This window comes from Peromyscus maniculatus, chromosome 23, assembly GCF_049852395.1.
Source record: "Peromyscus maniculatus bairdii isolate BWxNUB_F1_BW_parent chromosome 23, HU_Pman_BW_mat_3.1, whole genome shotgun sequence".
Classification (NCBI taxonomy): domain Eukaryota; kingdom Metazoa; phylum Chordata; class Mammalia; order Rodentia; family Cricetidae; genus Peromyscus; species Peromyscus maniculatus.
Genome location: NC_134874.1, coordinates 41,361,208 through 41,387,015, shown reverse-complemented (window position 1 = coordinate 41,387,015; position 25,808 = coordinate 41,361,208). Strand labels below are relative to the sequence as shown.

The window sequence follows — 25,808 nt, the reverse complement described above, 5'->3', positions numbered from 1 at the left end:
GAATGCTCAATCATATCACAAGGACACATGCCCAACTATATTCACAGCAGCATTGATTGTAATAGCCAGAACCTGGAAACCACCTAGATGAACGTCAGCCAAAGAATGGATAAAGAAAATATGGCCCATATACACAATGGGATAATACTCAGCAGGAAAAATAAACAATGACATCATGAGATTGCAGGAAAATGGATGGAACTAGAGGTAACCCAGACTCAGCAGGACAAACATGGTATGTACTCAATATCATAAGTAGATAATAGATGAAAGGCAAAAGAACCAGACTATAACCCAAGGCTCCAGCGAGGCTACCTAACAAGGAGAACCCCAAGAGTGACACATGGATCTCCCTTGGAAAAGATAATAGATGAGTAGACTGGAAGTGAGGGGGGCAATTGAGAGTAGGGGATGGGGGATGAGAACCTAAGGGAATGGGATGGTCAAGCTGAAATAAGAACGGAGTGAAAGAGTAATGAAAATGATACCATGATAGAGGGAGATATAATTGGTATAGGGAGAAACTGGGTGCTAGGGAAATTCCCAGGAATCCACAAGAATGACTCAAACTTAGACCACTAGCACTAATGGAGAGGGTGCCTGAACTAGCCTACCCTGGTAATCAGAGTAGTGAATAACCTAACTGTTATCATAGAGCCTTCATCTAGTAACTGATGGAAGCAAATCCAGAGATCCACAGCCAAGCACCAGGCTGAGCTCCAAGAGTCTAGTTGAAGAGAGAGAAGAGGGTTTCTATGAGCAAGGGGGCATCAAGATCATGATTTGGTTGTACAGCGACAACCAAATCAAATTACTGGGAACTCATGAACTGTGGACCAATAACTGTGGAGCCTCCATGGGACTGAACTAGGCCCCCTGCATAGGTAAGACAGTTGTGTAGCTTGATCTGCTTAAGGAGCCTGCTGGCAGTGTATTCAGGATCCATCCCAAGGGCATGAGCAGGCTTTTTGTAGCCCACTGCCTATGGTGGGACACCATACACAACCTTGGAACAGGAGGATGGGCTTGGACTTGCCTCAACTGAGTGTATCGGGCTCTGCTGACTCTCCATGGGAGGCCTTGCCATGGAGGAGGTGGGTATGGGAGGTGAGATTGAAAGATGGATGGGGGATGGAAAGAGGGAGGGGTGGGGATCTGCAATTGGTATGTAAAATAAATAGAAAATCTCTTAATAATAAAAATATAATAAATGGGACTGCAGGATCACTTTTCTCATCCATGTTGTGATGTTGCCATGTTTGAACTTATGTCACACTCCCCAAGAGCTCATCTGTGTAACTACACTATCATGTCTGTTTCTCTGCAGATGACTGCTCTCTCTGGCATTACAGTCTTTCTATCCCCTCTTCCTTGATGATCTTTGAGCCTTAGGGGTTTGTGGTAATATAAAAATGTAGAGAGTCCTAATGTACTACCCAAGCTCCAATATATGGTCTTGCACCCATGGGCACACAGTCAGGCCTATATGGAATCAGTGGATATTAAACAACAACAACAACAACAAAACACATGAAATGAGGAAGGAAGAGTTATGGAGGGTATAGAAGAAAAACTGGAGGTGAGGGAATGGGGTGGGGGTTTGATCAAAACACTTTATATAGTATTATGAACATACAAAAAAGAAGAAACAAAACACTTTATATAGTATGTATGAACATACAAAAAAGAAGAAAGTACAGGGGCTAGTCAGATGCTCATTGGTTAAGAGAGAGTTCTGCTCTTGTAAATGGTACAGTATTTGGTTCCGAATATACACATTAGGTGGCTTGGAACTACTTGTAACTCTAGTTTAAGGGAGATTCTTCACCTCTGGTTTCTGTGGGCACCTGCAAACATGTACATGCACATACACATGGACACATGAGCACAATTTTTAAAATAATAAAAACATCTTTTTATAAATTGAAAAGTGAAAAGAAAGACTTTCATAATTCACATCCATGGGATAAGTAGTGCTGGCATTATTTTTCATTATTACTTTAAAGATGTGAAAACAGACACATTGGAAGAAGCTTTTGCTAATGATGAAGCCATAAAACAAAGAAATGGGGAGAGTGCTTATAAATCTGAATTCTACTAGGGGAAAACTTGCTTAGTGTCAGGAGTCAGATGAGTAACTCTGAGGCATCAGAGTTTTCCAGGACATGTTTACTTGCACTCTGCCCAAGTAATCCCAAGGTCATTAAAAGTGACAGAATGTGTCCATAGCTCCAACAATTTCACCATGTAGCCTTTACAAGAATGTGGGTTAACTGAGCTCATGAACTCATGTAGCGAAAGTATTACAAATACCTCTGATGTGTTACAACAGAGCCATTTCATCACCAGGAAATCAGAAAAAAAACCCACAAGATAACAGGAGAAGCAAATATTACAAAAATTCCTCCCAAAATTATCATTCCCCAAAATGACCTCCAATCAGAATAGATTAGATGAAATACCAAAGTCCTCAAATGAATGATTATATGTATTGCCAACAAAATTAAAGAAAAAAGTTAACTCCCCCCAAAAAACTCATGATGACACAAAGAAACAGTTAAATGAAAAGGAGAAAGTGAATTAAACAAACGTGAAATAGGAATTCAGTGAAGAGCATACTAAAATGTTTGAAGGGAACACATTCAGTGTAATAAAGGGCTTTGTGGAAAGCCTTGCCAATAAAATGTATCAGGGCAGACTTTGAGCTTGAAGACAAAATGGCAAAATTAAAACATTCCAATGAGTAGAGTGATGCCCTGGGCTGATGTGGGTGCTGGGAACCAATCCAGGGTCCTCTGAAAAAGCAGCAAGTGCTCTTATGTTTTGAGCCATCCTTCCAGTGCCCCTGCCTTTCTCGAGACAAATGTCATTATATACCCCTCACTTGCCTGGAACTCACTATGTAGATAAATGTAGTCTTAAACTTACAGTGCTTGCTTCTGACTTCCAAGAACTGGGAATAAAGGTATGCACTAACACTCTGGAGAAGAGCAAAATTCTCACGGGAAATTTTTAATCCAGAAAAGTTTGGGATTATATACTCCAACTTTTGAAAGACACTAGGAAACTAGATTATTATACCAAACAATGATTTTCTGTCATAATAGAGAAAGAAAAGAAATCATTCCACAAAAATGAATTCATACCCACTAAGCTATAAATTACATAAGATTCTGGAAGGTGCTCTTCACATTGGAGAGACATGTATTCACATCCATTAGGTCACAGGCAAGAATAAATTACACATGAATGAAAGTTAAGAAAGAGAGGAGTAGGAAAACACTAATCAAAATCCACAAAAAATTATACTTATTTCAACAACACCTATTATTATTATTCTAAATTGCCCAATCTAGGACAGACCAGGGAAAACAAAGATTGCTCAGTAGTTAAGAGCACTGGCTCCTTTTCCAGTGAACCCAGGTTCTATTTCCAGGATGCACATGGTAGCTCGTAACAATCTGTAACTCCATTTTCAGGGGTCCATCATTCTTCCTGCACTCCATGGACATCAGAAGTGCAAGTGGTATACAGATGTATATGCAGGCATACCACCCATTCACATAAAATGAAAGCAAATAAAAAATTAAGCAACCATACTTTTAAAATGGATGAAAAGGCAGTAACAAGCCTAGGAAGATTGATCCATAAAGTACTTTCCAGGTGTTCAGATGTTGACAATCTCATCAACAATTCAACCACTTAAAAAGTGGAGACTGGGCATCTTCAGAGCAAATTAGCTAGTTAGATTTCACTGTACAAGCAAGCTCTCAGTTTAACTAATAGACTCCACCTCAATGGATAAAGTGAAGAATGACACAAGGAAATTCCTGATACAAACCTTGGGCATCCAAATGCATGCCGACATATATGTACATGCACCTCTCCACAAACACATATGAACAACATACACACATACACACACATACATACCTTGCAAATAATGGGTTCAGGAACAATCTTGCATCAGAGAAAAGTGTGTTGTCATAAAAGACAGGCACTCCCTTAGAATGAAAAGAATGAAAAACATTTTTTTTCTCTCTGAGGAAATGGAGCTAAAAAGAAGCAGGCATCACTGTTAAAATTCATGATAGTTTAGGACCTTGACTCATATAGGGAATGGAGACATGGCTTGGGGATTAAGAGCAAGCATGTGGTGTTTACTTATAGGGGACCTGTGTTGAGTTTTTAGAACATTAATGTTGATAAATCCTTTAAAAATAACACATATGCACAGGGGTTAAGAATACTAGTTGCTCTTGCAGAGAACCTGGATTCAATTACCAGCACACCACATGGAGGCTCACACTCATCTGTAACTCTAAGTTCTGTTGTCAGTGCATATGTGTGGTGCACAGACATAAATGCATATAAAACATCCACATACATGAAATAAAAATAAACAAGTAAATGTAAAAACTGGGAAAACTTGTGGTATGCTGTGAAAGCAGTCTTAGAAGGATATTTATACATCTAAGTTCCTACATTTAGAAGTCACAGATGCCTTGAATAAATAGCTTAATTATATAATCTCAGGCACTGGAAAAACCATACCAAACACCAAATCAGTAGGAAAAAAAGAGAGAGAGAATTAAGAGGAAGGCAAAAATTAAGGAAATATAATTAGGTTAAAAAAAAAAACCACAAAGAATGAATGAAGCAGTAAGTTCGTTGAATGGATAAACATCATCAATAGACAAAGCCACCAAAGGAAAGTAAAAAGGTCAAATTGATAAACTAGAGATGCCAATGACATCATGGATATCCAGGAACATAAAATCCAGAGAATTAGGAAGAAAATATGAAAACCATTATTTCACTAAATTCAAAATCTGAGAAAAGAAGTATGAATTTCTAGACACAGTTATATTCCATAATGAAAGCAATAATTAGAGCAGCTCTGAAACAAGAAGATATAAGATTAAAAGAGTTAATTTTTAAAATCTCCTTATTTAAAATTGAGGGTATAAATGAACTGGTGATTTTTACAAGATCCTCAAAAAAATAGACCATCTTGCATATTTACATTGATTCACAACAGTGGCAAAATTATAGTTATGAAGTAGCAAGGAAAATAATTTTATGGTTGGTGGCCCTCACAACATAAAGAACTGTATTGAAGGATGGCATTGTTAGGAAAGTTGAGAACCTCTCTCTTGTTTCAAGTAGTACTTCTTGAGTCTTCCTCCAGAAACAGATGTATCAACTCATAAGAAATTGTTACACAGCACACCTGTAGCTGCAGAGGTTCGCCAAAGGGTCTGGGACTCGGTGTTTCTTGAAATCAGGGGGACATAGTGAGGCTAGTGATTAGCTCTTTCTCCCTGGAAGATAGATTATCCCAGGAGAGGAGAGGCAGCTAGAAGAGGATCCTGGCAGTGCATTTTTGATGAAGCAGGAATTGAATAACAGTAGGGCAACTCCTGGATGTTTTTGATTTTGAGACCAAAAAACCTATGTCCTTCATGGAAATGCTAACAAATTGGGGAGACTCTGGATATACTCTGCAAGAGAGCATGGTTTAAAGCAGAAGATGAAACTAGAGCTCTCCAAATGTTGTCAACTTGACCTTGCACAACATATGGACACACTAGATCTGGTTGTTCTCCAGGTAATGGACATTCTGTGGTCCCTTCTCTTCCTTTGTTGGTGACAGCTGCATATGAGGTAGGATATAGAGTCAGGGAAAATATGGGACACGGGAAGAGACAGGAGCCCTTCCTCCAGGAGTCTGCTAGAATCCTCTCTCTATTTGAGACTCAATAATTCCAGTACAATTAACATTTGCTTAGGGCCTTTCTCCTTTCCCAGTTATAAATTACAGTTTTCTAAGAATATCACTAAAACCCCACTTACAATAAAAGACATGTTGTAAATGCCTTCTTGCTCATCCTTCTGCTTTATCAATCCATCCTTATAATCCCATCCAAGGCACTTCCAGAGCCACCCTACAGTCAAACTTATAGGCAAGATAAAGGAGGCTGAGGAGATTGCTCAGTGGCTAAGGCACTTGCTATGCTTGAAGCACAAAGGTAAAGATAGACAAAAAACCTTGGGGCTTATTGGCCATTTAGTCCTGAGGAAATGATGAACTCCAGGTTCACTAAGAGAACCTGTCTTAAAAAAAAACATAAGAGAAATGGTGGGAGATACTGGACACTAACAGTCTGTCTTCTACAAATGCATGAACAAGTAGGTATACCAAAATGTGTACCTGCTCACACATGCCCCATTCTCCATATGAGGTAGAGAGAATACCTACATCTCAATGGTGTTAATGAAAATTTATTGACATGGAAACCAAGTCAAGAGAAACACATGTCTGCAAGCTGACTTAAAATGACATTGATGTTAACAAAGGACCCAGAATGTTAATGAAGTGCTAAAAAGAGGCAAAGTAGCTGGACATTTTGTCACAGGTCAGTTGTAATCCCAGCATGTGGGAAACAAGACAGAGTCTTCATTAAATTAAAAAGACTGGTTAAAGTGAAGCAAATTTTAATAGGATTTTGGAGAAAAGGACACCAGAATAAAGAAAAAGCAAAAATGGCTGCCATAATGATGTGGCACAAGATTTATTTGTTTTTGCTTTTTTTTTTTTTTTTGAGACAGAGCTTCTCTATGTCCTGCTCCAGCTGTCCTGAAACCTGGCCTTGAACTGAAAGAGATCTGTCTGCCTCTGGTTCCTATGTGCTGGGATTAAAGTCATGAGCCACCATCACCTGGCAAGATAATGGATTTTAAAGTCCCTAATCATGAGAAGTTCCTGTCCTCTTTTTCCTATGGGCTGACAGAGTCACAATCTTTGTGTTTTTCTTGCATCATCCCATTACCAAATTCCCTATTTTATTGGTTCAGGATACCAATTTTATTTGATATACATATTTGGGGACTTGAGAATGCCTCATTTTTGCTTCTGGGTCCAGTAATATAGCAGACTGCCTGAACCTTGTCAACACCCAGAATTCTGAAACCACCGTGTGTTAAACTCCCAGGTATGAAAGAAAGAGACAAACTCTCACTTTGATCTTTGAATCTTTGCATTAAATGCACCTCTAACTGAAAACTCACCATAATGTTTATTGGTCTGTTGATCAAGACATAACTAATATCTGATGTGCAGGATGTCTAATATGTGACTCATGTAGCCGAAGACACACAGGTTAAGAACTGCAGGTTTAGATGGACAGATCATAAATACCCTTAGATTTATGTTTATCAGTTCAGTCCAAATCATCAAAGCAGATGAAAAAATATTTAGTTTTCTCTGCAGAAACCCATTGATTTCATGTTAGTTAAATGGAGACAGAGCATTTAGTATTAGCCTAAGAAAAGATATGAAGGTAATAATTTCCTGAGACTAAACCAGAGAAGATTCTTGCTTGAAGGACTTCAATTTGGAATCTAAATCATATATATTTAAGACCTGGATTAAAAAGCAACACACAAACAAACAGAAAGGAGGCTGATGGGACGGCTCAGCAGATGAAGGCACTTGCTGCCAAGTCTGACAACTTGAGTTTGGTCCTGGGATTCACATGGTGGTGGTGTTCCCAGAGTCTGGACCCCCAAAGACCAAGAGAACAGATCTAATACAAAAGCAAAGAGTCTTTTATTGCAAGTTAATTCGGTCCTCTCCTTCCTACTTTCACAGCAATGGAGCAGGGGAGACCTTGAGTAGCAATGGAGCAGGGTATTTATAGGGAGTAAAAGAAGGGGGATTTGGGGCTCTATGGGTCGCATAGGAACAAACTCTGGTGTACCTCCCAGCCAGACTTGCTGTCATTGGCTTACTTGGTCAGTTGCAGCTGCAGGAAAGTTATTATCTCTTATAGTGGTTGCTGTGGTTACTACATTTTATCTTTATTGTGAGCCTGCTAGTTGTAACCTTCAATTAGTTTCTTTTACCATGTGTGTATTTTTGGTGTGGTTTTCTTAGTAATTAGAGCTAGGCCCAAGGTCAGTGGCTCAAGGGCACATCTTGCTGAGCCAGGTGCCTACATCTTGCTGGGTCTTTTCCACAATCTGTCATGGCTGCAGCATGGCCAAAGCAGGGTCTGGGCAAGGACCTGGGGTCCTCATTTCCCCCTCTAGGTGTTAACTTAAGAGGACTCAATCATGGGTTCTCTCTGAGGGTCCTGAAGGGAAGGTACTGAGGCCTCAGCACCATCACCTGTACTGTATTTATCCATTCCTTAACAAAGGAAACTAATTTGTTCAGAATATAGGGACCAAAGGTTAGTAAGAGTAGATCAGTATGGGACCCAGCAAGGTGGAAATCAGAGTAGTCAACTATGGGCACGAGTTGAACAGTGCCTCAAACCAGCTCTGTGTTTGTTCTTGTTCATTTTGCATTTGCCAACCCTCTCTGAACTTTGCCAGTGATTCTTTTATCATCCCTGAATAGTTAACATAGAAATAACATTCTTCTCCAAGAGTTGCACATAGCCCCTCTTGCTGTAAGAATATGAGGTCCAACCCACATTTGTTTTGTAATACCACTTTAGCAACAGAAGACAGGAAGGCTTGTAGGTGGGCAATAAAGTTTTCAAGCATTCCTATGTCTATATTGATGGCAGCTCGTAGGTCATTGTAATATTTGTCTTGTACCTTTAAAGATGATATCCCAGACCCTGCAGCTGCCAGTTGAAGGCTTAGGAGGACACCTAACATGAAGGTTGTCATGGGCTGTCTTTTTAGTCAAACTCGGTTCCCCTCTAACCTTTGGTATAAATCTTTTTCTTGATGATAGATTGTTTTGGAACCAAACATATCAATATGCAAAAGTCTTTGGTCTGACTCAATAACTGCCCATGGACACCGAGAGCAATTCCAATGGAGCATGCCCACCAGCATGTCCTCTGGGAGAAGGAGGTATCTGTGGGAAGCATCTGAATTGTCTAATTATATAGTGGCTAGTTAGAGGCAGGCACAGTTCCTAGGTAGAGTCCCATTTCTGCAAGACACAGTAGAATGAATCTGCCCCCTCCTTTCTGTTGTCAACAGCACTGAGAAGGTTGGACAGATTCAGTATAATTTCTCATGGCATCTATTCCCTCATAGTAGGGGGTCTTAGTGTCAAAGCATAATAAACAGGAATGGGTGAGATTTGGTTTAGAAGCATTTAGGACTTGGTAGGGGCCTCTAACAGTTTTAAGAGAGAGTCTGGCTCTGGTATGGTCTGAGCAGACAGCATAGTGGGGAGGTGAGGTGCAGTGAGGGGTGTAACAATCGATAGGAGAGCTGGGATGGCATGGGACCAGTCAGTGTGTTCTCTCTGGGACAGGGGCCAGTTCAGGTGGGGCCAGCACTCAGTTGGGTCCTATCTTTTGGGGATCCTGACCTCCTGGGGTGTGGTAGGGATTAAGGCTATCAACCAAAGAGTGACTAGAGCCCCTGCATCATTTACAGACTCACATAGTCTAATGCCCCATATTTTACAGATATCCCAATCTTTTGCTTTTTACCTTGTATTATGAAGGTTATTTTTACATTCATCTCCCCACATAATCCTCCTATTCTAATCTACCCTCTGTCTCTCTATAACAATGTTATATTTCCCCTTCCTTGAGAGATCCTTTCTTTCACACTGCATAGTAGGTACCTAACCTCTGACTCTATTCAGAATATAACACTCATTTCAAAGACTTAACAGTCTTTGAATGTCTTTAACATCCTCATATAAGACAAAATATTTGTCTTTTGTGGTCTGTGTTTCTTCATTCAGGGTGATTTTTTTGGTTCCATCTATTTACATGTAAATTTTATTTTTCTTAACTGTCTTATGATATTTCACTGTGTAAAAGTAGCATATTTTTGTTTTCCACTCATCAGTTGATGAAAATCTAGGCTATTTCTAATTTCTGCTATTTTGAAAGGGTTAGCAATGAACATTGATAAGCAATTTTCTCTATAGTATGATATGGACTCCTTTTGTTATAAGCTCACTGGTGGTATAGCTGGATCTTAGAGTGTATCCATTAGCAGCTTCCTCAGGGAGTGATTTCCATAGTCATACAAATATGCACTCCAATTAGCACTAAAAAGTGTTTCTTTTTCCTCACATCTTCAATAGCATGAGGTCCTATTTGTTTTATTGATGTTTGCCATTGTGACTGGTGTAACGTGAAATGTCAAAATAGTTAAATTTGCATTTTCTCATGTTGAAAGATGCCATATATTTCATCAGATGTTTCTGGGCTTTTTATGGTTCATCTTTTGAGAACTTTCTGCTTACCTCTATACCCAATTTTAAAATTGCATTGTTCATTTTCTCAATTTTCATTTCTTTTAAGTTGTACATATATCCTAGATACTAACCTACTACCAGATATATGATTGATAAAGATATTTTACCAATATGTATATTGTCTCTCTGTATGGATACTTGTGTCCTTTGCCATACAGAATATTTTGAGCTTCATGAGGTCCCATTTTTTTAATTATTGATCTTATTTCTTGTGCCATTAATGTATTAATTAGAAAATACTCTCAGTGCCAATGAGTTCAAGTGTATTCCACATTTTCTCTTTTATCAGATTCACTGTGTCTGGCCTTATGTTGAGATCTTTGGTCCATTTTAATTGGACTTTTTTTCAGGGTATTTAACATGAATCTATTTAAATTCTTCTACATGCAGTAAAGCAGTTTTATCAGCACCACTAATGAAAATGCTATCTCTCCTCCAGTGTGAATTCTTTGCTTTTCTGTCAGAAATCATAGAAGTGTGGACTTAAGTGTAAGTCTTCAGTTCAGTACCATTGGTCAATGTGTCTGTTTTTATGACAATCATAATATTTTTATTACAACAGTCTGTAGTACAACTTGAAGTCCAGGAGGGTGATACTGCCAGTAGTTTTTTATTATTCATAGTTTTAGTTTTTGTGTGCATGTGTGTTATTTTAAATGCAGTTGACTCCCATGAGCTCATAGGGAGTGGCATTATAGGAGGTGTGGTTTGGTTGGAGGAAGTATGACACTGTGGTTTTGTCTTTGAGGTCCTTTATGCTTAAGCTATGTCCAGTGTCTCAGACAACTTCCTGTCACTGGCAGGTCAAGAAGTAGGATTCTCAGCTCTTTCTCTAGCATGTGTCTGCCTATATGCCACCCACCTTGAAGATAGTGGACTAAACCTCTGAAACTATAAACCATCTCAGTTAAATGGTTTCCTTAAGAAGAGTTGCCATGGTCATGGTGTCTTTTCAGCAGATCCTAACTAAGACACAGTGTATCTGTATATGTGTCTGTGTTTCCATATGAAGCTGAATATTTTACTTCTTGTGAAGTCTGTGTTGGATGTGTTTTGGTGGGTATTGAATCTGTACATGGCTTTTTGCAGCAGGGCAGTTTTTACTAGAATCATCCTACTGATCAGAGAGGATGGGAGAATGTTACATCTTCTGGTATTATTGTCAATGTCTTTCTTCAATGACTTAAAGTTGTTTTAGTTTTCAAAAATACAAATCATTCACTTGTCTGGTTAGAATTATCACAAGAAACTGTTTAAAGAATAAAAGTCTTATCTTGTTATTAGTCCTTATCTTGCAGTCATTTCAGAAGGAAAATTAAAAAAATATTCAAATCCTATTTACAATGCAAAGGAATTCAAAAGCATTAAGAATGACATTTCTTGATTCAGACAAGCCTTTGAAAATATCATACAGTTTTTGGTAAACCCAAAGCCCTATCCTCTTGCATCATTTTAATGTTTTGATATCTGTTCACTCCATCTTTCCAGAAGTAATTCATTTTTAATAAAGGAAATCCCGTCAGATCTCTTATTTTGACTTCTATAAGTCAGACTATTTTAGTTATTTTACTCAGAAAAAAAGCATTAGAGCTGAAAAGATATTTCAGTGGATAAAGGAACTTGACACTCAGCCTGACTAGCTGAGTTTGACTGGTGTGACCCATATGATGGCAGCAGAGAAATGACTCATGAAAGTTGTTCTCTTACCTCTGTCCCAGTGCAGTGACATGAGATGGAGCCTACATAAGTACACAAATTAAAATTTCTATATACAATAAATTTTTAAAAAGAAAGAGATGAGTTATATATACCATAACAAACAAGAAAAAACTGAAGAATCACTGGAAATAATAAAATATTTTTCAAGTTCATGAGGTTTTATGAATGTAGTCAACTTCAAGGAGCAGAGGAAAAGGGAGGACCACTAGTTTCAATCTTATACATCACCTCAGTTCACAAGATGCCTTTTTAAATCATCATTAAGGTCTTCTTTGATGAGTGCAAGGAAATAGAGAATTCACTATCCATACAACAAACAAATATCCATAATTTTTCAGTCATTTTTGTGGTAATATATTGTTTATCAAATAAAACTTGCCTGAGGATCAGAGGATAGAGCCATCAACTAGATCAAATATAGAGGCCAGGCAGTGCTGGCACACACTTTTAATCTTAGCACTCAGGAGGCAGAAATTCATCTGGATATCTGTGAGTTCAAGACCACACTAGACTACATGAAATTGATGCATTGTAGTAGAGAAACAGAAACAGGTAGTAGTAGCACACACCTTTAGTCCTAGTACTGGGGAGTCACAAGCCTTTAATTCCAGCACTTGAGATCTCATGCCTTTGGTACCAGTATTTGGGAAGCACATAGACCATCAATCCCATCACTAGTAAGGAAGTGAAATGGCTGGGTGGAGAAAGGCATATAAGGCATGAGGAGATGAACAAGAATCCCCTTTCAGTGAGGACTCAGAGGCATTCATTTTGAGGCTTCATGGAGACAGAACCTTTCCTGTCTTTGGGCCTGAGGATTTGGTAATGGAAAGAAGTTTCTCTAGTGGCTTGTTCCTTTGTCTCTCTGATCTTTCAGGATTTACCCCAATATCTGTCTCTGTGTTTTTATTATAAAACCATTCAGGATTTGTTCAATACATTGGTAAGGGCTATCTGTGGAGAAATGTCAGATTTTCCTTGAGTTCTTACCAACTCACTTTATACAATATCGTTTCTTTTTTAAAGAGATTTTCTATTCATTTTACATACCAACCACAGATTCCCCTGTCCCCCTCCTCCTGCCTCCCAGCCTTTCCCACCAACTTACCCCTCATTCCAACCTCCTCCAAGGCAAGGTCTCCCATGTGGAGTCAGCAGAGCCTGGTACATTCAGCTGAGGCAGAAGCAAGCCCCCCTCCCTGCTCCAAGCCTGGGCAAAGTGTCTCATCATAGGCACTAGTCTCCAAAAAAACCCTGCTCATTCACTAGGGACAGGTCCTGATCCCACTGCCTGTGGGGGCCCTATATAGTTCAAGCTAAACAACTGTCTCAATTATCCAGAGGGTCTAGTCCAGTCCCATGAGGGCTCCTCAGCTATTACATTTCCACTCGTTTAGCTAGTTGTCTCTGTATTTTTCCAGTCATGGTTTCCATATCCCTTTCTCATGGAATCCCTCCTCTCTCTCATTGATTGGACTCCTGGTTCTCCACCTAGGATGTAGCCATGGATCTCTGCATCTGCTTACATCAGTCACTAGATGAGGGGTCTATTATGACAATTAGGGTATGCAGCCATCTGATCACCAGAGAAGGCCAGCTCAGGTTCCCTCTTGACTATTGTCAGTAGTCTATGGTGGAGTCATCTTTGTGGATTACTAGGAACTTCCCTAGCCCTCTGCTTCTTCCTATTCACATAGTGTCTTCATTTATCATGGTATCTCTTTCCTTGTTCTCCCAATCTCTTCCCATTCCAGCTCGAACCTCCTGGTTCTCTAAGCTCTCATTCCCTGTCCCTTGCCCTACATTACCCCCTTTCACACACAGTTTGCTCATGTAGATCTCATCCATTTCTCCATTGCTGGGCAATCCAGGCGCCTTTCCTAGGGTCCTCCTTATTAGCCAGCCTCCCTGGAGCTGTGGGTTGTGGTTTGGTTATCCTTTGCTTTATATCTAGTATCCACTTATGAGTGAGTGTATACCATGTTTGTCCCTCTGAGTCAGGATTACCACACTCAGGATGATATTTGTTAGTTCCATTCATTTGCCTGCAAACCTCGTGATATCATTGTTTTTCTCTGCTGAGTAGTACTCCATTGTATATATATACCACATTTTCTTTATTCATTCCTCTATTGAGGAGCATGTAGGTTGTTCTAGGTTCTGGCTATTACAAATAATGCTGCTATGAACATTGTTGATCATGTGTTTTTGTGGTAAGATTGAGCACTCCTTGGGTATATGCCCAAGAGTAATATAGCTGGGTCTTGAGTTAGATTGATTCCCAAATTTCTGAGAAACTGCCATACTGATTTCCAAAGTGACTGTATAGGTTTGCATTCCCACCAACAGCAGAGGTGTGTTCCCCTTTCTCCACATCCTCTCCAACATAAGCTATCTTCAGTGTTTTTGATCATAGCCATTCTGATGGTGTAAAATGGTATCTTATAGTCATTTTGATTTGCATTTCCCTGATGACTAAGGATGTTGAGCAATTCCTTAAATGTCTTTCAGCCATTTGAAATTCTTCTGTTGAGAATTCTGTTTATCTCTATAGCCCATTTTAAAATTGGACTGTTAGGTGTTTTGATATCTAATTTCTTGAGTTCTTTACATATTCTGGATACCAGCCCTCTGTCAGATGTGGAGTTGGTGAAGACCTTTTCCCATTCTCTAGACTGTCGTTTTGCCTTATTGGCTGTGTTCTTTGCCCTACAAAAGCTTCTCAGTTTCAAGAGGTCCCATTTATTAATTGTTTCTCTCAGTGTCTGTGCTGCTGGTGTTATATTTAGGAAGTGCTCTCTTGCTGTGGGATGTTTTGTATGTTAAATGTGTTGCTCTGATTGGTTAATAAATAAAACATTGATTGGCCTGTAGTCAGGCAGGAAGTATACGTGGGACAAGGAGAGAGAAGAATGCTGGGAAGTGGAAGGCTGAGGCAGAGAAACACTGCCAGCCGCTGCCATGTAAAGAAAGATGTAAGGTACCGGTAAGCCACGAGCCACATGGCAACTTATAGATTAATAGATATGGGTTAATTTAAGATATAAGAAATTGATAACAAGAAGGCTGCTGTGGCCATACAGTTTGTAAGCAATATAGGTCTCTGTGTGTTTACTGAGTTGGGTCTAAGCAGATGCAGTACTGGTGGGTGAGAGAGATTTGTCCTGACCATAGGCCAGGCAGGACCAGGAAACCTCTAGCTACAATCTCTGGTGCCAATGTGTTCAATACTACTTCCTACTTTCTCTTCTATCAGGTTCAGAGTAACTGGATTTATGTTGAGGTCTTTGATCCACTTGTATTTAAGTTTTGTGCATGGTGACAGATATTGATCTATTTGCAATCTTCTATATGTTGACATCCAGTTATGCATGTACCATTTGTTGAAGATGCTTTCTTTTTTCCATTGTACAGTTTTGGCATCTTTGTCATAATATAGGTGTTCATACATGTGCAGATTAGTGTCAGGTTCTTCAATTCTATTCCATTGGTCCACATGTAGGTTTTTATGCCAGTACCAAGGTATTTTTATTACTATAGCTCTATAGTAGAGCTTGATGTCAGGGATGGTGATGCCTCCAGAGGTTACTTTAATGTACAGAATTGTTTTAGCTATCCTGGGTTTTTTGTTTTTCCAAATGAAGGTTAATGTTGTTCTTTCCAGGTTTGTGAAAAATTGTGTTGGGATTTTGATGGGGATTGCATTGAATCTGTAGATTGCTTTTGGTAATATTGCCATTTTTTTTACAATAGTATTCATTCTTATCCATGAGCATGGAAGATCTTTTCATTTTCTGATATCTTCTTCAATTTCTTCCTTCAAAGACATAAAGTTCTTGTCATACAGGTCCTTCACTTGCTTAGTTAGAGTTACCCCAAGGTAGTTTTATATTTATTTATCGGCCCTTTTATCATTTGTATATAGGAGGGCTCTTGATTTTAATGAGCTAATCTTGTATCCTTCCACATTACTAAAGGAATTTACCAGCTGTAGGAGTTCCCTGGTAGAATTATTGAGGTCACTTATATACACTATTATATCATCTGCAAATAGTAAAAGTTTGATTTCTTCATTTCTAATTTGTATCCTTTTGATCTCCTTTTGTTTCTTATTGCTCTAGCTAAAAATTAAAATACTATATTGCATAAATATGGGGAGAGTGGAAAGCCTTGTTTTGTTCCTGATTTCAGTGGAATCACTTTGAGTTTCTCCCCTTTTAATTTGATGTTGGCTGTTGGCTTGCTGTAAATTCCCTTTATTATGTTTAGGTATGTTCCCTGTCTACTTGACCTCTCTAGGACCTTTATCATGAAGGAGTGTTGGATTTTGTAAAAGGCTTTTTCAGCATCTAATGAGATGATCATGTAGTTTTTTTCTTTCAGTTTGTTTATATAATGTATTACATGGATAGATTTTTGTATGTTGAATCATCTTTGCATCCCTGGGCTGAAGCCTATTTGATCATGGTGGATAATTTTTTGATGTGTTCTTGGATTCAGTTTGCCAATATTTTATTGAGTATTTTTACATTGGTGTTCATGAAGGAGATTGGTCTGTATTTTTTTTTCTTTGTTACATCTTTGTGTGCTTTGGGTATCAGGGTAACTGTAGCCTCATAACAAAAAGTTTGGTAATGTTCCTTCTGTATCTATTAGATGGAACAATTTGAAGAGTATTGGAAACCACTTCTTTGTAATTTTGGTAGAATTCTGTGCTTAAACTATCTGGTACTGGACATTTTTTGGTTGGAAGACTTTTAATGACTGTTTGTATTTCTCTTAGGGATTATTGGCCTATTTAAATAGTTTATCTGGTCTTGACTTAACTTTGGTATGTGGTACCTATCTAGAAAATTGTTCATTTCTTTTAGATGTTCCAATTTTGTGGAGTACAGGTTTTTGAAATATGACCAGATGATTCTCTGGATTTCTTCATTGTCTCTTGTTATGACTCCCATTTTATTTCTGATTTTGTTGATTTGGATGCTCTCTCTGCCTTTTGCTTAATTTGGATAAGGGCTTGTCTATATTGTTGATTTTCTCAAAGAACCAACTCTTTGTTTTATTGATTCTTTGTATTGTTCTCTTTGTTTCTATTTTATTGATTTCAGCCCTCAATTTGATTATTTCCTGGCATATATTCCTCCTGGGTGAGATTGCTTCTTTTTGTTCTAGAACTTTCAGGTGTGCTGTTAAGTCACTAGTGTGAGATTTCTCTATCTTCTTTATGTGGTTATTTAGAGCTATGAATTTTTCTCTTAGTGCTGCTCTCATAGTGTCCCATAGGTTTGTGTATGTTGTACTTTTATTTCTATTGAATTCCAGGAAATTTTTAATTTCTTTCTTTATTCCTTCCTTGATCCATTGGTGATTCATTTTGTCATTGTTCAGTTCCCATGAGATTGTAGGCTTTTTATAATTTTGTTGTGGTTGAAATATAAGTTTAAGCCATGATAAAATATAGGAGGTTATTCAATTTTTTAAAATTTAATTTACTTTTATTTTACAATAAAATTCAGTTCTATGTATCAGCCATGGATTCCCTTGTTCTCCCCACTCCTGCCCCCCATTCCCACCTCCTCCAGGGCAAAGCCTCCCCTGGGGACTGAGATCAATGTGGTTGACTCAGTCCAGGCAGGTCCAGTCCCCTCCTCTCAGGCCGAGCCAAGAGACCCTGCATAAGCCCCAGCTTTCAAACAGCCAACTCATGCACTGAGCACAGGACCAGTCCCACTGCCTGGATGCCTCCCAAACTGACCAAGCCAATCTATTGTCTGACCCATTCAGAGGGTATGATCCAGTTGGGGGCCCCTCAGTCTTTGGTTCATAGTTCTTGTGTTTCTATTCGTTTGGCTATTTGTCCCTGTGCTTTATCCAAACTTGGTCTCAACAATTCTTGCTCATATAAACCCTCCTCTTTCTTGCTAATTGGACTCTCAGAGCTCCACCCAGGGCCTAGCCATGGATCTCTGCATCCAGTTCCCTCAGTCATTGGATGTGGTTTTTAGCACTACAATTAGGGTGTTTGGTCATCCCATCACCAGACTAGTTCAGTTCAGTGCTGTCTCTTGACCATTGCCAGCAGTCTATTGTGGGGGTATCTTTGTGGATTTCTGTGGGCCTCTCTAGCACTTTGCTTCTTCCTATTCTCATGTGGTCTTCATTAACTATGGTCTCCTATTCTTTGTTTTCCCTCTCTGTTCTTGATCCAGCTGGGATCTCTCGCTCCCCCAAACTCTCTTTTCCTTGACCATTGCCCTTCATTACTCCCACTCACATCCAGGCTGTCCATGTAGACCTCATCCACTTCTCCTTCATTGGGCTATTCCCTTATCTTTCTTGGGGACACAGACAAACCCCGTCTCAAAACTCCAAAACAAAACAAAATGAAAACTCGAGAAATTAGACATCAAAATGCCCAACAATCCAAATAAGAAATGGACTATAGAACCACACAGAGAATTCTCAACAGAGGAAACTCAAATGGCTGAAAGACATTTAAGGAATTGCTCAACATCCCTAATTATCAGGGAAATGCAAATCAAAACAACTCTGTGATACCACCTTAAGCCTGTCAGAATGGCTAAGATCAAAAACACTGAAGGCACCTTATGCTGGAGAGGATGTGGAGCTAGGGGAACTCTTCTCCACTGGTGGTTGGAATGTAAGCTTTTACAACCTCTTTGGAAATCAATACGGTGCTTTCTTAGAAAATTGGGAATCAATCTCTCCCAAGATCCAGCTATAACACTCGTGGGCATATACCCAAGGAATGCTCAATCATACCACAAGGGCACTTGCTCAGCTATGTTCATATCGGCATTGTTTGTAATAGCCAGAACCTGGAAACAACCTAGATCCCCTTCAACTGAAGAATGGATAAATAAAATGTGGTACATATACACTATGGAATACTACTCAGCAGAGAAAAACAATGACATCATGAGGTTTGCAGGCAAATGGATGGATCTAGAAAAAATCATCCTGAGTGAGGTAACCCAGACTCAGAAAGATAAATATGGTATGTACTCACTCATAGGAGGATACTAGATGTGGAACAAGGATGACTAGACTGCTATTCCAATTTTTTGCATGTGTTGAGATTTGCTTTGTAACTGAGTATGTGGTTGATTTTAGAGAAGGTTCCATGGGATACTGAGAAGAAGGCATATTCTTTTATGTTAGGGTGGAATGTTCTGTAGATATCTATTAAGTCCATCTGAGTCATAACTTCTGTTTGGTCCCTTATTTCTCTGTTAAGTTTCTGTTTGGCAGATCTACCCAGTGGTGAGAGTGGGGTGTTGAAATCTCCCACGAGTAGTGTATGGTGTTTGATGTGTAATTTAAGCTTTAGTAATGTTTCTTTTACAACTGTGGGTGTCCTTGTATTTGAGGAATAAATGTTTAGAATTGAGACTTAATCTTGGGGGATTTTCCCTGTGAGAAGTGTGTAATGTCCCTCTTGATCTCTTTCAATTGATTTTATTTTGAAGTATATTTTATTATATGTTAGAATAGCTACATCAGCTTGCTACTTAGGTCCATTTGATTGGAAAATCTTTTCAGAGTCTTTTAAATTGAGATAATGTCTGTCTTTAAAGTTGAGGTGTGTATCTTGTATGCAGCAGAAGGACGGATCTGTTTTCATATCCATTCTGTCAGCCTTTGTCTTTTTATAGGTGAATTGAGACCATTAGTATTAATGGATATTAATGACCAGTGATTGTTAATTCCTTTTTTTTGTAGTGTTTCTCTTCTTTTATATTTGTTGGTGTGTTATTATCTATTGCCTGTATTTTCATGTGTGTATCTAACTTCCTTAGGTTGGATTTTTCCATATAGTGCTTTCTGTAGGTATAGATTTGTGGATAGGTGTTGTTTAAATCTGTTTTTTTCCATAGAATATTTTGTTTACTCATTCTATAGTGATTCAGAATTGTGCTGGATATAATATTCTGGGTTGGCATTCATGGTCTTTTGGTATCTGCATAACATCTGTCCCGGACCTTTTGGCTTTCAGAGTCTTCATTGAGAAATCAGGTGTTATTCTGATCAGTCTACTATTATATGTTATTTGGCATTTATTTCATCTCTTAATATTTTTTCTTTATCCCTTATGTTTAGTGGTTTGATTATTATGTGGCAAGAAATCTTTTTTGGAGGGATGAGGGTCTAGTCTGTTTGGTGTTCTGTAAGTTTCTTGGACCTTCATATACTTTTCCTTCTTTAAGTTGGGAAAATTCTCTTCTATGATTTTGTTGAATATATTTTCTGTGCTTTGAGTTGGTATTCTTCTCCTTCTACTATCCCTATTATTCTTAGGTTTGGTCTTTTTATGGTGCCCCAAATTTCTTGGACATTTTCTGTTATCACTCTTTTGGCTTTAGTGTTTTCTTTGACTGATGAATCTATTTCCTCTATTGTATCTTCAATGCCAGAGATTCTCTCTTCTATCTCTTGCATTCTGTTGGTTAAGCTTGCACCTGTAGTTCCTGTTTGTTTACTCAGATTTTCCATTTCCAGTATTCCCTCAGTTTGTATCATCTTTATTGTCTCTATTTCAGTTTTCAAATCTTGGTCTTTTTAATTCACTGGTTTAAATGCTTTTTCTTGACTTTCTTTAAGGAATTTATTGATTTCTTCCAATTTTTGTTTGTCTTTTCACTGTGCTTGGTGCTATGATAGATTGAGGGAGGCAGAGCACAAGACCATTCTAAGGGAAACAAGACCAGGCACCCAAAGAGATTTATGATGCAAAATGTCTCTAGAGGCAGAACAAACTCAGTGAAGGCAGATCTATGTAGATCTAGAGTTGCATGGATTATGATTTGAATGAAAATGACTCCCAAATCCTCAAATGTTTGAATATTTGTTCTTCGTTTGGTTGAACTCTTCAAGATGGATATGAGGTACAGCCCTGTTGAAAAACTTGTGTCACTGGGAGTAGGCTTTGAGGTTTCAAAAGGTTTAGTCATTTTCAGTGTCCTCTCAGTCTCCTGCTTCTGGATACAGATATGAGCTCACAGCTGTTTTGTCTCCATGCATTTGTTTCACCACAACAAACTTTACCTCTCTGATAGTTTAAGCCCAATTAAATGATGTCTTTTAGGTATTATCTTGGTCGTGGTGCTTTGAATCAGTAATAAAAAAATAACTTAGAAGGAAGGTGCTACCAGGGAATGGGCTATTGCTCTGACAGGCCTGCCCATGTTGTTTTTAGAGGAATGTGAATGACTATGAGGTTTTATACTATAAGATGGGTTGAATGCTATAACCAGGATTTAATGGCCTATCCTTGTAGCAGCTAGGAAGACATTTCAGAGTCATGTGGAGGTTGGTGGCTGAAACAATGATATTGCTCTACCATTATGACACCAGCTCTCTGAAATCATAATTCCAGTTGAACACATCTTTTATAAATTGTCTTAAGCATCCTGTCTCCTGACAGCAGTAGGAAAGTAACTGATACACTTGGGCTGGGTGCAACATTCTTGTACTACCATGGAAACAAAGTATTTCTATAAAAGTAGGTAAATGGAAATTTATGGCTTTGAAAATTATACCACTTGAATCTCATTTTTGTTTTGTTTTGTTTTATGTTGCTAATAGTGTACCTGATGCAGTATCTGTAGCTAGAGTTTTCCTGCCTGGCCCACAGTCAGGTCAATCCTCTCTCACCCACCAGTCCCACAGCCGCTCAGACCCAACCAAGTAAACACAGAGACTTATATTGCTTACAAACTGTATGGCCATGGCAGGCTTCTTGCTAACTGTTCTTATATCTTAAATTAACCCATTTCTATAAATCTATACCTTGCCACATGGCTCGTGGCTTACTGGCATCTTCACATGCGGCTTGTCATGGTGGCGGCTGGCAGTGTCTCTGACTCAGCCTTCCAAGTATCACTCATAAAAACTAAATTATTGGTTTTTTTCCTTCCTTCCTCTTTCCCTTTTTCCTCCAATTTTTTCTTTATTTTCTTCTTCTTCCCTTCTTCTTTTCTTCCTTTCTTCTCCTTCTCTTCCTTCATTGCCAGGGAGTTGCCACAGTCAAATGCAAACAAAACATACTATGAGCACCTACTAGGTGATACCTCAGATGCTGTCCTCATCCTATATAGTCACACTCACTCTCTGGAATAAAATTTAGATGTTTCAATGCGGGTGACTATCAGAGGTACTTCCCATTTTACTCTATCCATACAAATCCTGCTCACCACTTCTGCTCTATTTGTCCCCATAGCCTGGTGGCCAATTTGCTATGAGATAAAGGGAGACCCTAGAGCTAGCAAATGCTGAACAGGAAATTCTCAAATGCATAGAGTTTGTAAGTACACCCTTCCCACCACAAGCAGAGCGTAGCAGTCACTTGCTTGACTATCCTGGTTCAAGGATCAGTCATCTTTTCCCTCTCTTTGCTTTACTATTGGTTTGTACCTTTGCAAGGCACTTGATACAGTTTGTTGGCAATTGAAGCAAATGCAGATGTAAAGCTATATTTTGATAATTTTACATGTACATATGAAAATAAGGCCTACAAAGAGGATTATGGTCCTTTCAGAGGCCAAAGATATCTAAATATATAGCCCATTACCAGATGTAGGATATCTACACCTGATTGTTCATCAGAGTAGTCCTGAAAAAACTAAAAGTACAGGAGACTGCCATTGCTCTTGGTTACTAAGCAGAATATGAGGGTAAGATCTATTGCAGAAGAGATAGATGTTAGTATAGGCCATGTCAACATTGTACTGACCAGGAAACTTTCTCCTTGATGACAATATTTTATTGTACTGGAAGATGGTTGGTAGGATTCTTTAGGGAGTAAGAAATCAACAGGTTTTTTTTTACCCAGCAGTGAATCTCATGAACTCCTATAATGACCATCATGGCAAGATAGAAGTATACATATGGAATAGTAGGATGAATAGTATAGGTTAGACAACACTTTCTGCTTGTATTTAACTCCATTCCAGTGGAGGAAACACATGGTTAGCACTGTATCTCTGACCAAGAAGCCATGTCTGTGAAGTTCACATGTACAAGAAGGAACATATTATTCTGATAAATGGTCTTAATATCCAACTGCCTTCTAAATTTGCATTATTTACCAATAGATTAATGTAGCCCTCTGATCTAATCAAAGAAATTTCTTTGTAAAGTGGGTAGTTGTTAACATAGAATCTTACATACTCATCAAAGTGCAAAGAATGATTGTCAGTGGAATGCCTACCACAAATAGGAAAGTAAAGATTCTATGTTGGAAACAATATTGACAAAATTGACGACAAATCTTTTATTGGCATTGAAATGAAACATATTGTTCTATCTCTGGGACAATGGGCAAATTTTGATATGAGAGAACATAAAGATTGTTAAATAATCATTTTCCTTCCATACACAATAATTGAGACCCTATCAAGACAATGAAAAATAATTGATGACTCTGTCATGATTAAATACATATTAATGTAGATTTTCTTCAGGAGTAAATTAAAATCCATGTACTTAGAATGCATACTTTGAAGAACATAACAGTACTTGAGATAAAATCAAACTTCATTTATGGCTCAATTTCTTGATATAATCTTCAGGACAATAGGCTTTTCTGGAGTATGAGTCATTTTCTTACCTAATTTCAAGGGAACCTGAAATATTTGAATAAAGAGACTAGTAAGTTAAATGAATCATCAATTTCACAAGAGGCTGGTAGAACCAATATATTAAGAACAATAGTAGTTTTTCATTTGTTGTCATATGGCTGTGACCATAGCATTCAGAAGTTAGAGGAGGAACATAACAAACAAACCCCAACTAAGACAAACACCAAATGTCTTGAATTGCTTCTATGGAATATGAAAACATAGAATGTTCAATCTATTCATGCTTCAACAAATATATTGAGCACCAAATATGTAAAAGGCTGAGAAAAAATTGTGATGGTTATCTCCCTTACTGTTCTAAAGTTTAACTGAAAATTGGGAGTTTGAACTTTGTAAAGCACATTTGTGGACACATAGCAAGCACATTTAAAAAAGGTATATTAAGTTAATTTTCATTTAGTATAACTGGAAAGGAAACCACATGTAAGTTTTGTACATTATAAATACTATTGTCATACATTGACTTTGGAACAATGCATTTACTTTTCAATCTGATACATGGTGGTTCATGATAGATGGAGTGACTTTGGTACCACTATAGCATTAATCCTATGTATCTCCGCTGAAATTCCAAGATAGTGCAAAAAGGGTATTTACACTCATTTTGACTGATATTCTTAAATGATATTCTTGTCAGTTTATTGAAAAGTGCCATACAATAGAGTAATAATCCTGTATGAGCTGATGATTGAGCAAACAAGTAGCCTTGTAGTTTGAGAAAGGCTGTCTGGTAGGTAGCTAGAGTGTGCCAAAGATTGCCAGATACCTGAAGATTGCCTATCATCAAAACAGTCACTCAAATGTATTCATGTGTGGAGTAGGAAGACAGCTGATCTAAAGTCATTGAGTGGAAAATGACCACATAATATTCTTCTCTCTTGAGGAAAACATACTCATATTTGAGTAATATTTAGTACAAAAGTCATGAAATTAAACTTGTTGGGCATTGCATCATTTAAGTTAATGACAACATATTCTTAAGTTCTTCAGGTAAGACCTTTCTAACATGTTTCTAAAAGTAACACCTTATATTAAAAGTGTACACAGAAGGATTAGTAAGACTACACATGGTCATTGACTTCAAGGATACAGTATTTTCCAGAAAGAACAGGGCAGATGCATATATACTAACAAAGATGTGAAAGTATGAACAAGACATATGACATGTGCAAACTCAAGCTAAATGCTCTCTCTCTCTCTCTCTCTCTCTCTCTCTCTCTCTGTGTGTGTGTGTGTGTGTGTGTGTGTGTGTGTGTGTGTGTGTGTGTGTGTGTGTGAATGCAATCATAGTCCCACCTGTGGCTGAGAAGCTTTGATATTTGACAGTTGCTGTGAAAAGTAGTCAGTTTTCTTTATTAAGGCTGTTATATGCATTAAATCAACCAGATTCCAGGCCAGGTCACACACATAAGAGCAGTCATCTAACAGAAAGTGGACTAGTTTGACTTAAAAATTTGAGAGAAAAATGGAGAGAGATCACATTGAGTGTGAGGTAAGGTGCAGATGGATCTGGGATAAATTGTGGTGATGAGGTGAATGTGATCAAAATGTATGGTATGAATTCACCAAGAATTAATGACAATGTATAAAAGTATACATAAAGAAATGCATCTATTAAAATTATTGTCTGTTTCAATATTTAGAATAGTTTAAAATGTTTAATGTATTTATTGAAAGATTTAATATACAAAGGTCCTCCAAGGCACCATTTTAATTTTTGGAAAGAATAAAATTAGGGGATGCTTTAATGAATAAAGCAAGAAAATAACAGCAGGAAGTACATGTAGTTCATGGATTTGATGGTTGGGGGCAGTGGCAGTCTGAAGATACCATATCTAGAAGACAGGAGTAAAGTGCACTGAGAACATCTAGTGAAGGTTCTTGGATTGGAGGGGAATTGATTGATATGAACTTGAAGGGTAAAATATAATGATGAATAAAGAAGGGAAGAAACTCATTGATTTGTAAGAATATAAGTGGATTCCTGCTGGTCTAGAGCTGAGTTCCTAAAGTGTGAGGACATGTATGGAAAATGACCAAGCAAAGGAGTCCTTCATATCCATGAATAATGATTTAATGCAATGATTTTTTGTCTGTGGCTATAAATGGAAACCACTGTGGAATGTTTAAAGACCCTATGGTGGGTGAAGGATTTTTGACATTGTGAGATGACACAG

General features: G+C 38.2%; 1 protein-coding gene across 8 annotated transcripts in view; it reads right to left on the bottom strand.

Annotated features, from left to right (window-relative positions):
* Positions 1–23,240: 23,240 nt before the first annotated feature.
* The window catches only part of LOC102905059 (cytochrome P450 3A13-like), a 67,270-nt gene continuing 64,702 nt past the window's right edge, over positions 23,241–25,808 (bottom strand). For all 8 annotated transcript variants that reach the window (XM_076560643.1, XM_076560649.1, XM_076560647.1 and 5 more), the window contains one exon: positions 23,241–23,616. In XM_076560643.1, the coding sequence (XP_076416758.1) occupies positions 23,539–23,616 (78 nt within the window). In that variant the 3' untranslated portion in view covers positions 23,241–23,538. The remainder of the gene's footprint in view (positions 23,617–25,808) is intronic.